This window comes from Apteryx rowi, unplaced genomic scaffold, assembly GCF_003343035.1.
Source record: "Apteryx rowi isolate R43461 unplaced genomic scaffold, aptRow1 scaffold_20, whole genome shotgun sequence".
In the NCBI taxonomy this organism is placed as follows: Eukaryota; Metazoa; Chordata; class Aves; order Apterygiformes; family Apterygidae; genus Apteryx; species Apteryx rowi.
Window position 1 is genome coordinate 576,064 of NW_020448308.1, and position 16,355 is coordinate 592,418.

At 49.4% G+C, this 16,355-nt stretch overlaps 1 protein-coding gene across 2 annotated transcripts in view; it reads left to right on the forward strand.

The window, feature by feature from the left end:
• The window catches only part of LOC112964995 (NADPH--cytochrome P450 reductase), a 44,033-nt gene that overhangs the window by 8,265 nt on the left and 19,413 nt on the right, over positions 1–16,355 (forward strand). Inside the window, exons 1-2 of one of the 2 annotated variants that reach the window (XM_026063645.1) lie at positions 7,661–7,888; positions 14,741–14,933. In XM_026063645.1, coding sequence (XP_025919430.1) covers positions 14,755–14,933 — 179 coding nt within the window. In that variant the 5' untranslated portion in view covers positions 7,661–7,888; positions 14,741–14,754. Of the gene's footprint in view, positions 1–7,660; positions 7,889–14,740; positions 14,934–16,355 lie in introns of those variants that run through there. The other variant, XM_026063646.1, reaches the window with a different exon arrangement.

Genomic DNA, 16,355 nt, shown 5'->3' on the forward strand with positions numbered 1-16,355 from the left:
GGGGGGGTGCCGGGGCCCGGACGCCTGGGCCCCTGGCCGGGGGGTCGCGGAGGTGGTGCCCGAGGCGAGCGCTGCGGCTCGAGGGCCGGTTCCTGGCCCTGCTGCCCAGCGCGTCGCTCCGCAGCGGCCCCCCTGAGCCCCACGTGCCGTGGGACCGTGGGGCGGGAGAGGCGACCCCGCTGCCCCCTGCGCCCCCGGGGCCGGGGGCCTGCGGGTGCTGGGAGGCTGGAGGTGCGGAGCGGCACGGCGAGGAGCGTCGCATCGCCCCCTCTTCGGGCCGGCGGGCTCTTGGGGGGATGACGGCGGTGGGTCCCCGTCGCTGATCCCGGCGGCCTCGTTCTCCCGACGCGGAGGGTTTGGGGCGTCGGAGAGCCTTGCTGCAGCCCAGCCGGGCCGCCCTGCCCAAATTCGCCTCCCTTTCGCCTCGCGAACACCTCGCCTGTCCCAGCCTGTCGCTTGTTCAGTGAACTTCCTCTTACAGCGCTTCGTTGCAGAAGGTTATTCCCAGCGTCTAGCTGAAGTCTTTGCTGCAAGCCGGGCTGGTTTGCTGTCATTCCTCCCACAGGCAGGGTGGACAATTAATCACTCTTTTCTTATAAAGCTTCTGGGCGTTGGAAGACTGTTAGCCAGAGTCTTTGCTTGAAGGCACGGCTCTGGAGAGGAAAATCATGCTTTTGGGGACTGCGTTTATCAAAGGGAAATAATGGAAAATCCCATGTTTGGGAATAGTGAAGCTGGAGGGAGTGAAGACACGTGGACCGTGGTGCTGGGAGTTAGTCATCGGAATGGAATTGATTGTTAGGAATTCATCTTACCTGTAGGAGTAAGGGCGCCCGTGCTGCTTGGGGTGTGCTTTGGTCTGCCAGCATCTAGTGCAGCCTTGCCGTGGATTAACTGTTAGAGCATTCAAAGAAACAATAACGCTTCGTGGGATGTGTGTAGGGAAGAGGGGCCATTTAGTTTTGCTGCCTAATCTGAATGAAGCTCACTGGAACGGAGTTGTATTTGTGGCTTAAAAAAACACCCCTCAAACACATATCCAGTTGAGAAGCACAGAGAAACATCAGGTCTGTTTCCGAACTCTGGAGTCGAAACAAGGCGTATGCTGACCAGGCTGCTCTCCTTCCGCAGTGCTTCAGGCTTCGTGTGGAACAACCTGGAGCAGTGGGATTTTTGTTAGCCGGCAGAGCTGTGTTCGGTGAGGGGCCCAGGTGTTCACAGCCCTCCGGCCAGAGAGGGGGGAAAGGGCTTTGTTGTGTTATTTCTGCTGTTCTTTGACAAATCCTCGTGCGCTCTTGCGCACAGGCAAAGCAGGCTCGTGGGCAAGTCTGCTGTGAGCGAGGAAAACGCTGTTTTGCTGGGCTTCTGAAGAACCTAATATTGCCCGAACGGGCCTCTCAGTTTTCCTTCGGATGCTTTGTTTGCTGGACTGATCGCTCTTAACGCAAAATGGTGCGCACCATAAAGAGTGTCTAGATTTGAAGCTGTTTGGAGAACCTCGTGTGTTGCGCATGAACTGGATGCTGCATGTGAACTGTATTTGCAACTCCCTTTTTCATAAGGAGGGGGAAAGGCTGGGAGGAAACCAGTTCTATAATGAAAAGCCTGACACAACTGAGCACTTTCTTTTAAGCTTCCACTGTAAAAACCTTAGAGAGTAACCTGAAGAGTGGGCAGGAAGGAGGAGCTAGTGTCACACTGCTGGCTTAACCCTGGGTTACTTAGTCCTGCTGTAGTTGTGACGGAGCAAAATCTCTTGCTCTGTCCTTACTTCTCAATTGCCTCTTGTTCAATCAATAATCTCTGGGGTGGTTCCTTCTGGATAGACAGTCTTGAGCAGCTTTGTGGTTTCTGCAATTTTTTTTTTTTTCCCTTTCTCTCTCCCCTCCAGAGTGACTGGGGAACTCCACGGGGGTGTAAGGCCAAAACTCCTTTTGTGGTCTTGTGCAACCCTTCGTGTTGTGCGTTTGCTCAGGCGCAGATGGGGACAAGGACGTAATCCTGACCTGCCCTTTGGGTGATGGCAGAGCCAGTAAAGAGGAGGTTTTCCCTGCCACCCGCCACCCTTCTGGTCAAGTTCGGTGGCCCTTCGCGCCTGCTTTGGGAGCAGCTGGTGCTTGGCAGCCCATTTCTTTTGAGCATCACAGGTGATGGAGCCGCTGCACGTGCAGTGAGATTTGGGGAGGATGGGTGGCGTCTGGCAGGAAGAGCTGATGGGCCCTGGCAGTGCAAGTTGCCTTCCCCGGTTCACCCCACGGCAAAAGCAGCACGTGGAACCGCATCCTGACTCAAAGCCGTTTGATGTTCACTCTCTCCTTTGGCTGTGGTGAGGCAGCAAAGATAACGTGTTTGCTCAGCCTTGAAGGGCTAGGCGAAAGGCTACCCTGCTCAGGTCTGCGCTCCTACAATTTTCTCCCCATCCCTTTTCTCTTGTATAAAAGAAAACCGTCCAATGGCTACTTCTGCTGACACTAAACTTTGTTCTGTTTCCTGATGTAGGCTCTCTTACCTTCAAAAACACAATTCATAAAACTTGCATAAGCGGCTTTCACAAGGCGATCGTTTCATCTGAGCAGTAAGATTACTCTTATACATGCTATTGTGAAGAGTGCGTCACGAGCCCTGCAGTGTCAGGTGCGCCTCTGCGAAGATTGTTGTTAAAGAGTCTGAAATTTTGTATAACAGAGCAAGTAATTACAGGGTGCTCATAGCAGTCTTTTGCTGCTCCTCCCCAAGCAAACATTACAATCATTTGTGTGCTGCTGATCAGTCACAGAATCTGCAACGTGTAGAAGAGAAGTGCTTGTAATGCTGGCAGCTTCTCTAAGGTTGCAAGTCCAAAGGGTAACTGAACTCTAGTAGCAGATTATAATAATGTTCTTGATTAGTTTTCAACCGCTTTCATGCCTCTGGTTATCTTCCAAAATTGTTCCTGTGGCCCCTTGCAGTAGAATCAAGTAGAATCATTGACTAATTGTCTTTTGCATTCTCACTCTATGGTCTAGGAGATTGCGAGGTTCGGAGCTAAAGGTGGGGTGATTTTCTCCTTGGAGAATCTGGCTCTGGCTGTGCATGTGCAAGTCACCTGTGAAGATTTAGTAAGCAGCCTAGGGGACTGGTAGATCTGTCTTTGCCGCATTGGCAAGCACGCTGGATCTTGCTGCGTGGTTGCTTGTGAAATGCATCTATTGACTTGCTTTCATGGGTCACTGCTAGCATCTCTTGGTTCTGCTAACTCCGAGCTTTGGAGTAGCAGGCTGATAAAATGCCTGTGAGGATTGTGCAAGTCCTGGTTGTGCAACACAGCTGCATACATAATTACTTGAGGTAAGAGAAGGAACTTAATCTTATAATGGGAAAGACAAATAGTGTCAAATACCTTCTGCTTATGTTGACTGCATTAGGGTGGGAGCGCGGAGCTGGAGAACTGCAGTTTAGAACTGCAGTTTTTGCACCTCACAATCTTCCTTTCATCCTCTGGGTTATCATTCCCTCCATTTGGAGCTTGGGGAATGTTTCCCTGGAGGTGGTTTGAGGCTGCCTCCTTGCTTGCCCTGTGGCTTTGTCTCCTTCATGGGATCATCTGGTGACTCTTCCACTGCTGCAGGAGACACAGCACTGAACGTGCCTCTGACCCTGCTCGTTCTCCACCTAACTTGTGTGTTGTCCTGGGGGCCTCGTATCCCGCATCGGGTACGGAGACGTCTGCTTCGGGGTGCAGAGCTGATGTTGTGGGCTCCGTCTGCCCTGCCTGCTCGGTACGTAGTTGTGTGGGATTGCGGAGGACTGGACTTGGTAGTTCCCCTTGTTTCACAGGCTTTTGAAAAAGTAAAATAAAGTTCGAATTGCCTTACCTTTAGCAGATGGGAGTGTTCATAGAGTGACTGTGCACACTTTTAATAGAAAAGGCCAGTGCAAAGCCCAGGCCCGTGACCTGGAGGACAGCTCGCAGCGAGTTACCGTGTGGTTTGCAGTGGCGTATCATACGTAAGGATTGTGCAGTAGTATCTACTTCCCTTACAGCAGGGAGACAGGCACGTAATGTCTAAACTGCTTCCATGTCCTCAGATGAAAGCTACCTTATAAATACAAAATACTCTGATTCCATACAAATAGCTCCTGGTTTTATTAAAAAAAATCCACAAAAACATACTGTTCCAATCAGTGGTCTCTACACTTCTTAAATCTTTTCAGGATCTATTTAACCATGTCCCTCTGACAGTATTCAGCTGTTAGTTTCAAAGGAAACCTTGCAAATGAGCAGTGTTAAGGGGTTTTGCCATCAAAACGCTTTGTGGTGGAAGAGATTAAAGTCTGTGGCTACCAACCCCTTTTGTAGTGCTCCCCTCCCTGTAGCAGCTGCAGACCAAATCACAGCTTGTCACACAAACCATCGTTGAACGGAGGTGGCTGGGCAGCTGGGCAAGTGCTTCTGCCACAGGAGCCTCAGGTTTTTCGGTAGGGTGATGCCTCTGAGCTGCAGTGGGGTCCCGCAGACCCTTCAGGCTTTGCAGTTCAGCTTGCAAATGGGTGGCGAAGTCGGCCCTGTCTGCTTCTGGCCCGTAGCTGGAGAACTGATGGCGAGGACACCTCGGCCAACTTCCTTTCCTCCTGGCTGCGTGAGCAGACAGTGAACACCATCAGCAAAGGGAGATGTGGTTGCAGCAGGACCAGCGGGCGCTTGCGCTCCTGTGGGCATGAGATGCCCAAACTGCCAGTTTGGAGGAGGATGGTTTTCACTGAACTTTCAGTTGTTGCTACAGGTATGACAGCATTGGGTAAAACACTTCTAGAAGGGAATATAATGTTTGTTAGCAGTGTCCTTTTGATCCCAGAAAGCATCTTCAACTGGCAGGGCCTGACCCATGTAAAATGCATGGATTAATGGGTTGCTCTTGAGACTTTGCAGCATAACTCTGAGCAGTTGGTTTGACAGAATAGTGCCCGTGGTAGCTGGCAAAAGGGCAATCAGAAGTCAAGGCTTCAGGGATTCAAAATGTTAGCAGTGTTGCGACCCCATTCCCCTTTCAAACTGTGCCTGTAGCATGACACTCCAAATTTATCCCTTCCTGGGAAGGAAAGTGGGTGAACAGTATTAGTTAGCAGAAGAGTTCAGTTTACCTGCCGTTCTCAGGTTTTGTTTATGCTGTAAACCTGAACGCTTGTTTTTCTGTTCTAGCTCACGCTAATCTGCGTGGAGGTAGGTATTTAAGCGTATAAAATGGTGAGATGCCTCACATCCTTGTTTAGTGGTTGAGAGAAGGGCTTTTTCCTGGTTAAGGGAAGCTTGTGGAATTAAGTAGTTTTGGGTTGCTTTCTCTTAAGACATCTTGGCAAGGTTGAATTGATTTGTGTGTTGGATAATGCCTTAAATCCTTTTGTTCAGTGCAGTGGCCTCAGCGCATAGTTCTGCCTTGGCACACCCACAGAGTAGAATTGCCTCTTGCCTCAGTAAAACCATTCTTCTTGTTGTTGTTCCTTCCTTGCTTTTATAATCGTTCTGCCGTCCTTGAATGATGCCTGTGGGTCAGAAAAAAATCCAAATGCGACAGTGAAAGCTCAAACACGCAGCGTTTCTAGCTCCAGACTGACTGATGGACGTTCTGCTTTTTTCGTGCCTAAAATAGAAATTTTGCCAATCCCTGAGCTGTTGTGTCAAGGCCTGATTAGAAGAGATCTTGCATGGAGAGGGTAATTTGTTGTGTTTCACCAAAGAAACAGCTTTGAGCTGTGTGGCTGTTTCTTACCCCTTTTCAAGGTGTTCTTGCAGCCAAGTCCTCTGTTTAGATTAGGTTTTCTGAGCTGCTGGAAACGCCGAGAGGCCCATGGAGGAGGGGCACTTTCCCGGTTGGGTGAGAAAATGAGGCTTTGCTGCTTGGCACCCTTCTTTGTTGGGCTGATAGTGGTTAATAGGAAATTATGGGACTAGCTGGGGTTCTTAAAATACCTTGAGTAGAAAGTGGTACAGAAGTACTAGGAAGAGTGAACCTTCATGCCCAGAGAAAACCAAACCCTGTTGTCTGAAGCACTGGTGGAAGTTGGGCCTGGACCACTAATGGCATCTTTGCAACGACGAAAACATGCATTTGGCTTGTCGTATAGAGTGGCAGCCCCATTTCGCAGGGAGTACCAGCTCAGGTGTTCGAAGCGGGGCTGACCGGGCGAGGAAGGCTTCCTGCTGTGCCTTCTTTCCTCAGCGCAGGAGCTGGTGAGGGTGAGGGATTTGCCCGTAGAGCAAGCCCACCTGAAACAGTGTAGGGCAGCCAATGCCACAGAGAGCCTGTGCAGACCGACCCAAGCAGAGTGGCTTATTTGGACAAACTGAAGACCTTTTAATGAGGGGAAATGTAATCTCAGGACAGCAGAGGTACAGAGAAATAGCTAATCCAAAGGCTGTCAAAGGGCAACATTGGATCACCTGGATCTGAACTCCAGCCTTAGTGATCTGCTTTTGTTTTGGAGAGAACCACTTTTCATGCCACGTCTCCTTTTAATAAAAAGCAGCAAAAAAGAACAACTTTGAGACTTACTGGGGCCAATAACTAGTACAGGCTGGTGTAGATGAAATTCTATATTCTGATCAGTTGTATTCATATAGAGCAGGTACGAGAGAAGATACAGCTCGCCCCTAAAGGTCTCTTGGCCTAACATTGCACACTGGCAGGAAGAAAAATCTTCGTTGCGGTCGGTGAGAAAAGGGAATCGGAAGAGATGAGGCACAGCAGTCTGAGCACAAATATCATCTCCGCCACAAACCTCTGTGTTTCTTTTGCTGACGACTCTTCTCCTTCCTGGTGAGCTCATGCCTGGAGGCTCCTCTTTCTGATGTACTTTAGAAACCCCCCTATCTTATAACACCAGTGGGCAAAAGAAGAAACCCCTTCCCTGTCACAAGGCTGCGTTCCTGTTTGTAAGCCAGTTCTCTCCCGCTCCTGCTGCTGTAGGGGGTGGCAGGGCCCTCTGCAACTTCCTTCCAGTGCTGCCATGTGTGTGAGCTTTTGAAAAGCTTTCTTTTTCTGTGAAAGTTTTGCAGATATCATGGGAGTATGAATCTCCTGCGAGATGGTTGCTGATGCACACTAAGCTGTTATTTTTCTTCTTCCCAAGTGTTTTAATTGTTTTTTAGGTTGACTTCTATTTACAGCCTTACCATTTTGCTCTTGTTTCTCAAGCTCAGCCTGCAGGTCAGTGAGGTACAAATGGAAGGAGTTTCAGCTTGCATTTGCATTAGCTTTGGCTGCTCTTTTCCATGCAGTGTCTTCCTCTCTGTCCTGAAGCTGACTTTTGTGGCTGGGCAATGATACCAATGCAAGGAATTGATCTCTGATTTAAAACAGCCTTTTTTTTTTTTTTTCTGAAGGCTTCTTCAGAAGCTTCCTTGATCTGTGCCATGCTGTGGTCCTGTAGAAAAATGGTCAGCACGAGAGAGAGGGGGTGTTCCCCAGGGAAGGCCGGGCATGTGTGGTGGGGAGGGGGTATCTGGTGCTACGTGACTACCTGCATCTAGGGAATTCGTATTGGTCCTTCTCAATCAGAAAAACGGCTCTTGCAGAGCTTTCAGGCTTGGTAATCGTGACAGCTGTTTTTCTGCTTTTTTTTTTTTTTTTGGTGCAATTTGTGCTGAGTCAGTGACACAAAGGTCATCATGCGGCTGCAGAGAGCCGAGAGCAGCATTCTGCCAAGTCATCTCTCTCAGCAATGCTCGGTTGTTCCCTTCCCTTCCCTTCCCTCTCCTCCCTGGCACGGCTGCGCGGGGCTCTTACTGGGAGTCTGACATGGAGAAAGCTAGTCTGAAAGAGCTGGCAGCCTTCTGAGTGTATTTTGCTTTTAGATGTCGTGGTGACTTGCACGGGTTCCTGTTTACAAGAAACTGGAAAGCAGTCATTTGGTAAGTGCCCTCGCTGGATTTGAATGGGCCGACTAGCGGGGAAGGCGTTGGTGCTCCAGGACTCGTGCTGGCAGCGTGACCGTACTGCTGAGAGATGCGCACAGCGAGCTCGTTCCTGGAGGCATGGTTTGGCTTTAAACCAGCCACCTGCTGTCCCTGCTAGCAGTTAGCTGAGACCATTTGGACCTTGCTGCAGGCTGGGTACGGCTTGGCTGGCTGATCCGTGCTGAGCTCCGTCTGAATGGTGCCTGCCTCTGGGAGTACCTGCGTGAGCGTCAGATGGATGGCGACTCGTGACGTTGCATGTGCTTGTGTAACTCGGTTCCTCATTTAACTTGGTGGTCACAGATTTTAATGTGTGCATATTGCAAAATAGAGCCTCTGCCTGCAGCTCCTGCATTTGTTTCATCTCCGAGTGTCCAAAGGGCACTGCTGCCACTCAGTTCCAGTTCTGAAAACCTCTAAATAGTTCAGCTGGTTGCATAAATAAAAGCTGAAGGGCCTGGAAGATGGGAGCGCAGCCACTCTGCTGCGCGGGGCTGCGCGGAGAAGGCCGAGGTGCAGCAGGACTCGTGCTAATCGCTGCATGGGCGCGCAGGGATCCGGAGGAGCTGTCTCTACCTTGCTGAGCTGAGCGCGTGGGCTCAGTGGTAGTACGTGCTCTGATCATCTGGCTGGTGCGATCCCTGTGCTTGGGCAGGAACCAAGAGCCAGGCCATCTCAGAAATATATGGAGACGGTTATCAGAGCCGCGAGCGGTTAGCAGCTTGGGACGGCAGCACGAGGCTGTGCTTGGTCAGCGGTCTTCCTTCTCTTTTCTCTCTTAGGTGAGCAGGACTGATGTCAGTGGGCTACAGTGTGTTTATAACAGCGCAGGTCAGAGGAGAGTTAAGCCAGAGCTTGGTTGCTGGCTTTTGGAGCAAGAGTCACAGGCTGCAATCCTGGTGCATAACCGGGAAGCCAAATTGTCCCGAGATGCTTGAAATAAGTCTCAAACACTGTATAAATAAAAGGCTGCTTTAAGTTCATGAAGAGCCAACTTCCTGCACAAATCATCAAGTTAGCTTCAGAGCTGAGCTTTCTTGGCCACTAGAAGATGCTACAAACCATCTGTGACTTACAGAAACATCCTTAAATTTGGCAGAAAGGGAGACCTCTGGGCCACAAGCTATAAACTTGATGCTGTACCTGCTAGTTGGAGCCAAAGGGACTTTGGGGGGCTTCTGCTGTGTTATCTCCTGTTGCCACCATGAGCTGTGTGCAGGAGAGAGGAATAGACCTCTTTGGGTTGCTGACTGCTTGTTTTTTAGGGTACTTCCCATTCAATCTTGTTTTGTTGTAATACTATTTTTATTTATATTCTAATTCTATATTAACTCTGTGATGTGATAGTGCCTTCAGTCCATGTGGAAATTTTGAGGGATTGAGGATGCCTGGCACTGACAAACATTGAAGTCGTTTGCTTCAGGACTGTGCATTAGAGTTAAAAATATGTTTTTTTAATATAAAAAAGAAATGCATTTGTCTGGCAGCATAAAGATGTGCAGAGAGGTTCCCCAGTGATTTGAATGATTGTGAGCTGCTGTATATCAAGCAAAGTCCCAGCTTCAGAAGCTGCATTTAAAGGCTCAGAAGCTGTGCTAAAATACAGCATTGCCTGATCGCAATCTTTCATAGTGTTGTGACTCTTCTGTGCGACATAGATGCCTCATATCTCACCTGAGACTGACTGCCTGCTTTTTCAGAGGATACTGTGTGTGTAAACAAGGATCAGGAACTGGAACCATGTTTAAAAAAAAAAAATAGTGAGGAAAATGCAGTGCTTGTCTTATCTTGATTGAAGGTACAACAAACACTGGGGATAAAGTAACTATTTGCATTAGGGATTTGCCACTTCTGCCTCATAAATTTTCTTTTTTCCTTTTTAAACAAACAAACAAACAAATTCTGATTCTATAAGGGTCTTTCCAGAGACTGCAGAATTTCATAGCTAAGTTCTAAACAAGTCAGGTTACCCTTCTCTGGCAGTTGGAAAAGGACATGCAATTGAAAATGAATTGCTGTGAAAGTCTGGAAAGTAATTGTTACAGCCGTCTAGATAAGACTGAGATAAATTGAGGAATAATCTTACTGTGCTAGCTGAAGTGAGTTAGAGAAGGAGTTCCTGAGTTATAACAACCTTTTAAAAATGAACTGTGAAATCTAATTCCACATCCTTTGCATTTCTTTTGCTACATCTAAGCAAATCCCCCTTTCTAAGGGGGGGGGGGAAGGTGAAGGGAGAAAAAAACCAAAAACCTGTAACTAGGTTATAGGACTCTGACTGAATCATAATGTCCAGGACTGGATGGTGGCAATCATCCAAATGGAAGCAGTTTTGTGACTTTGGTTCCATCACTAGAGGATGACTCTGTCTCCTTCCAGGGTCAGAGGGTGTTGTGTGACTTTTATGCTGTGGAGATTTGTGAATGAAGAGTGGAGACTTTGAACACCCCCCCCCCCACCACCACCAAAGTAAGACTTTTTGGTCCAAGTTCTGGACCCGTAAGCCTCTAGAAACGGTGCTCTTCCCTCCGACGGTGAGGTTGGGTGTGCAAGCGGGTGGTCCAGCTGCCTCTGCAGCTGTAGGCTTCCCCTTTGAAGCGCCGAAGGGTTGCAGTGCAGTGAAGGCCAGGAGATAGGGCAGCTTCCTCCCCTGCATCTGTCCACGCTGCATTCCTGAAATGCAGCCTCCTGAGGATGCCTCCTGCCAAGGTACCGCTCTGTTCCTCAACTGCCTCGGAGAGCAAACCACCTCTGGGAGGTCTGAAAAAGCAAAACGCCTTGCACTTGCTGTCTGTCTCCTCTGCTGTGGGAGGCCAGAAGCTCTGCTGCTTCGGGCATGGCAGTGAATTGCTGCTGGAGAAGTTGTCCTGACCTTGATGATTAGCCCGTGAACTTGTACTCTTGCCCCATGCAAGGGAAGTTGGCTAATATCCATATCTGAGCTATCAGGAGCTGGGAGGTGAGTTGCTGCGGGGCCAGGCATAAGCAGCCTGCACATTCCGCCCCACAGCTGGTGGCCGCTTGTAAAGATGTGTCTAGCTTGAAACTCTCCTATATGTGTGGCTTGTTGCAAGGAAGTGCTGTTGCGCTCTGTGGAAGGAAGCTTTTCTAGGATTCAGCTGCTGCAAGTGCTGAATTTGGTACTCAGAAGGAGGAGGTGGTGGGAAGGGGGCTGAATTGGGTGCAACTTTTGTCCAAAACCAGCTCAGGCTGGTTGCTATCAGCCTTGTTCATTCAAGGCTTCCTCTGAGCAAAGGATTGTCATGGCCTTATGCTGTGACCCACACCGTGGGTGTAATATTCATGTCTGAATTATGCAGGGCAGAAACTTGAGGCTGTCTGTAGATTAAACTGCTAAGGCAATCTCTGCTCTCTGTTTTGGATCTGCTGTCTTCAAAGACCTCCTTGCTGCCCCATTGGATACTCCACTAAAAGGCAAAGCTGGTATCCTTGTCCCGAAGCAGAAATTCTAGTCTGGCTTTTGCTACGGGAAAGGTACCAACAAGGAGAGCTGATAAAAAAGACTGGTGCTATTACTTGAACCCATCCTTGAGGATAAACTTGCTGGTGTGTTTGTCATTGCTCGGTTTGGGTGAAACTGGCACCCTGGTGTATTTTGGGCAAAGGAGGCGGCTTGGGCTGGCATTGAAGAAATGCCCCTTGCAGTGTTGGAGATGTTTATCCTGAGAACCTGCTGCCTGTGTTTGGGCCCTGCTTTCTCCACCTCCTCTTGCAGAAAAATTGGGGCTGTACTGTGTATTATGCAGTAACCGAGGTTCCCCGGGGGAGGCTTTGATCAGCAGCGCTCAGGGGCTCAGTGCCGTGAGACGAAGAGTAGCTCAAGTGGTGAGCAAGGCTGCAAGAACCAAAACCGTGTGTGAGAAGATGGGCTGCCTGGTAGTCTCTGGCTGAGGTCTTCCTACAGATGAGATGAGGTAGCGTCAAGGAGGGAGTAGAAGAGTGTCCCCTTGATGTTAGTTGCTGACTGGCTCCTCAGTGATTTACTGAAACCGAAGGTGGAGGAGGAGAGGGACTCTGCTCCGGGCTGTGCGTTGTTGGCAATGAAGTTGCAGTTGTGGAGGCTTTACCGAACAGTTTAGTCTACGGTTGTGCAGAAGTAACACCCAGCTCTTGCTTGGCTCTGAGATCTAACAACAGAAAGCCTGTCTGCAAGGGAGAGCAGGGTGACCTGACTGTCGTACGGGGAAACGGGTACCTTGCTGTTCAGTAGCAGCGAGGCACTAAAAGCAAGGCGCCTTGCTTTCAGGCACATCACTAATGCTGTTCTTCCGAATCCCAGCTGCGTCCCACCTCTGGGAACTGAAATGGCAAACGAGGAGCTCTGCTGTGGTGGTGTAGCACCTTTCGTAGCACGGTTGCTTGCCAAATTCTATGCTGAATGGAACTTTTCGTGGGGCTGAGATCTGTGTGGGCTGTAGAAATACTCAAGAGCCCACCTGCGGTCATTGCCAGGTGGCTCTGGATTTCTCCCTGTGCTCGGCAGAAGGTCTACCTTTTACCTGGGGTTGGTGGCCCAATGGCACAGTACTTAAGTTTTCAGGAGTTGGGCTTTTCCTTGGTAGGAGCAACAGTGATCAGATAACCTGGGTGAGAGAGAAGAATAAAAAACACAGCCGCTGCATTAATTCTTTTGGGAGAAAACTATGAGCTGTAGTGAAGACCTAGGCTTAAGCTGCACAAACAGCCAGGAGCTGAGAGCTATTGACTATTACCTGATCTTGAGTCCCACCTGGGCAAGATGCCCCACAGCAACTGCTGCCCTGGGTTGTGATGTTGTAAGTTAGGAATCCTTTGGCATGTCTGGTATTTTAGGCAGCTTGGGATCGGCTTGTCAGTATGCAGCTCTGCAGCCCTGGTCCAGCCCCCGGCTTGCCTGGCAGCGGGGAGCTCTGCTCTTGCGAGCGGTGCGGGGTAAAGGAGAGTCTGTTCCTTCTGCTCTCTCTGAACCTGGAGGTCTGAGAGATGCTTCTGGAGGGCAGCTGCAGGAATTAACATTCCTGGCTTGTCCGGATACTTAAATCACAGACTCGGAGGCAATAACTTTACTGATGTTGTTCCTCTCTGTTTGCCTTCTCCTTCTGAGAGCTGTCTCTTCCTCTCCAGCCCATGTGGGCTTAAAGACCTTACCGAATCTCCCCCATTAACTCTCTTCTGCTCCTTAAGCGTCGCCTTCCCTCTTCTTCCAAATTCCTGAATGCATTAACATAACCTTAAACTTCAAGCAGTTTTTCCTCACCCCAGGCATAGCTTGAATTCGCTGCTCTTCTTTGAGCCCCCTGTTGGAAAGCTGTCCAGAAGCTTTTCGCTGGCAGACATCGTTGTGCTGAACAGGTTAACTCTCCTCTTGTTGCTCTGCCATGTGATATGTCCTTTCTCTGGGATAGCACTTCCTCAGCTCTGAGTCACTTTTCTGTGTGCGAGTTCAAATGTCCATGGTCTCCTGCATTGGCAGGATGCCCAAGTACAAGGAAAGAGTCACTTTGCCCTTATGAATCAAGTTTTGAGTTAATTATCTGTTTGCTTGGACAGAGCATGTCCTTGCACGTTGCGAAGATAATCTTCCAATCTGGACTGTGGTCAGAAGAGTTCAGAGCTTTGGCAAAGCAGCGGAGAGGGAGGGAGCAATGGGTGGCTCCCGAGGGGAAGGGCAGGGGTCATGGGCTACTCTAGGACTTAGAGGGCCGGGTATGAGTCTTTGCTTTACCACCAACTGTGGGTATGGCCAAGGGCAAATCATTTAAACTCTGCCTCGGTTTCCCCCTGGTGAATTGCAGCTAGAGCGTGGTCCTGCCTTGTGGGGCTGCTGTGAAGGTACGTCTGCAACAAATGGCATCACTGGGTGGGTCTGTGCAGGGAACTTGCTTGGCTGTGAGAGTGCTTAGTCCTTCCAGGCTGGTGTGTGCGAGTAAAAATGAGAAACAACCTGGAAGCACTTTCCAGGGTGATGGTTGACATTTTGAGGTCTGCTTTTCAGGAGTTTATCTTAATGTCTTTTGTGATGTGGAAGAAATGGAGAATGGGAGGCAATAGTGGACCAATTAAATTAACAGTTGCACCAATTAAACTAAGTATGCATATATACCAGCAAGGGATATTCAAGGGGACAGAAGTTAAACTAAGGAAGGGTGTGAAAAGGGTGTTGCGGGGGCAGGAGGGGGTGATAGTAAATCAGATATATTTGCAGTTTGCTGTTGTGACAGCCTAATGTGGGGATACTCACAGAGGTACCATGCCACAGTGCTGGGGTTGCATAGTCCTGCTCTGCAGCTTATGACCACAGCGGTAAGTCTGGGGCATGGTATCGTCTCATAGACAGGAGAAGGAAAGGCACCGATCTGTGTGGGGGGTGACTGGAAGAATGGCCTCTGTCCCCTCTAACAACCTGAGGGCTTCATGATGGGTCAGGGCCTTCTAAAGGCTCCCAATGGGTCCCACTGAGTTTTGCCAGAGGCGTGGGTAGGAGCTGGATTGGGCTCCCTGGTTGGAAGGTGGGGCTGTTCAGATGGTGCAAGCTAGGCAGAGCAGAAATCACTTCTGATGGATCAGCGTGGATGCAATGGGAAGGGAGAGACTTGGTGGGACAGTGCGATGCCTCAGGGCATGGAAGGATCTCTCAGTATGTGTTGGAAAGTCCTTCTTGAAAATGCTGGGAGCTGCTGGGCTTGCTTGCGCTCCTAGAACTAAACTTAGTGTGTAAAAGGATGATCTGAAGGGCCCTTAGTGCTCTTTTGTTCTTCTGTGACTTTTTGTGACTGCTGGTGTTCACTTACTTTTCTTTCTTTCCAGGTTCTCTGATCGTCATGGGGGATGCTGGCATGCAACCAACTGTTTCCACTTCGGAGAACCTTTCCCCCCAAGACTCTCTCTTCAGCATGACTGACGTGTTTCTCATCTCACTCATCACTGGGCTTTTTACTTACTGGTTCTTCTTCCGCAAGAAAAAGGAAGAAGTCCCTGAGCTCCCCAAAATCCAACCGGTGTAAGTAACAGCTCTGAAGCAATGTAGAGTGAAGCTGACTTTCAGTCTTGCTTGTCTGACCACAAAGTCACTCTTGCTTTCCCTGTCCCATTCAGGCTTTCTAGAACACTTGTACCAGTTTGGTCCTCCCTGGGGCTAGGATCACAGGCTTCTGGGAGGAGGAGAGCTGGTTTCCACATCTGAGTATTGAGGTGGTACTTCTAGCACTGGCCTTTCACTCTGGGTCTGTGCACGATGCAGCGCTTACCTTTTGTTAGTAGTTCTCTTGCCTTGCCATCCAAGGAATTACTTTGACCCCTCCCAAGAGATGGATGACTTTTGCAGTTGCTGGTGTGGATTTAAAGATCTCCTCCTTTCTGAGGACTTTGTGCTGCTGGTGGGTCCTTGGAGGCTCCAGGAAGGGACTCAGCCTTGCAGGAGGGAGCTGTGCAAGTCCTGGGATGTAGGGGTGGCTTAGCTGGATCCTGTTCCAGGTGCCAGGCAGGGTCACTGTGTGAGGTCTTGCTGCAGGATAATCGAGGGAAATCATTAACAGCCATAGTTAGATGACTGCATCCTGTGACGTGACTCTTCTGGTGCCATCCAGCCTCGATTCCATGAAGTTCAGTGGATTGGTGCTGTGCTTGCTTACCACGTGAAGGGACTTGGTCCCGAAGTGCACTTCTCCTCCCTTGTGTTTCTTTTGAGCTGCTTGTTTACCTTGCAATGCAGAAATCCCTGTGGAAGAGCTGGGCTGCAATTCTACCTTACCAACACCTTGGCCCAAATTATTAATTTGCCTTCCCCAAACAAGGCAAGACAAAACTCTAAAAGCCCCTGGCTGTACTTCAAAATGCTTAGGGATTGCTTTGGCTATTGTCTGCATTTGCTGATAAAAGTTATATTTAATAAACCTGGAGAAAGGTAGATTTGCTCTTATACTGACTTCCCATCTAGGAAATCTTATCTACACTTATCTATGAATAGAAGAAATATTGTTTTGGAAGCTGGAAGGTATTTCCTTGGCATGGGCTGCTTAGCAGCTCTTGTGAAAGGTGCTCAACTTTGATGCCAGGTCTCTGTAACAGCAGGAGGTTGGATTTGGTGATGGGAGAAGTCCTTGCTTCCACCCTGTCTTCTGCAAAGCAATTAGGGCCAGGAATGAGCAGCGTTGGCAGAGATTTAGGTGTGCTCAGTTCCTTGTCTCAGTCATATACTAAACTTTACATCGGTTTTCTGCTGTGCTTTTTAGGAGCGTTCCTTGTGTTTCCTCCTGTAGCAGTATGCCTTGCGTTGATAAGAGCAGTAAACTAAGGTTTGAAACCCCCTTAAGCAGAGACCTTAGGAGGTGACTTTGCATGCTGTCTCTCCCGCCAGTATGCTGGGATCTGTTCTCTGTGCACATGAAACTTCCCCCAGATAGAAGGCCAGCCTGGTGCCTGA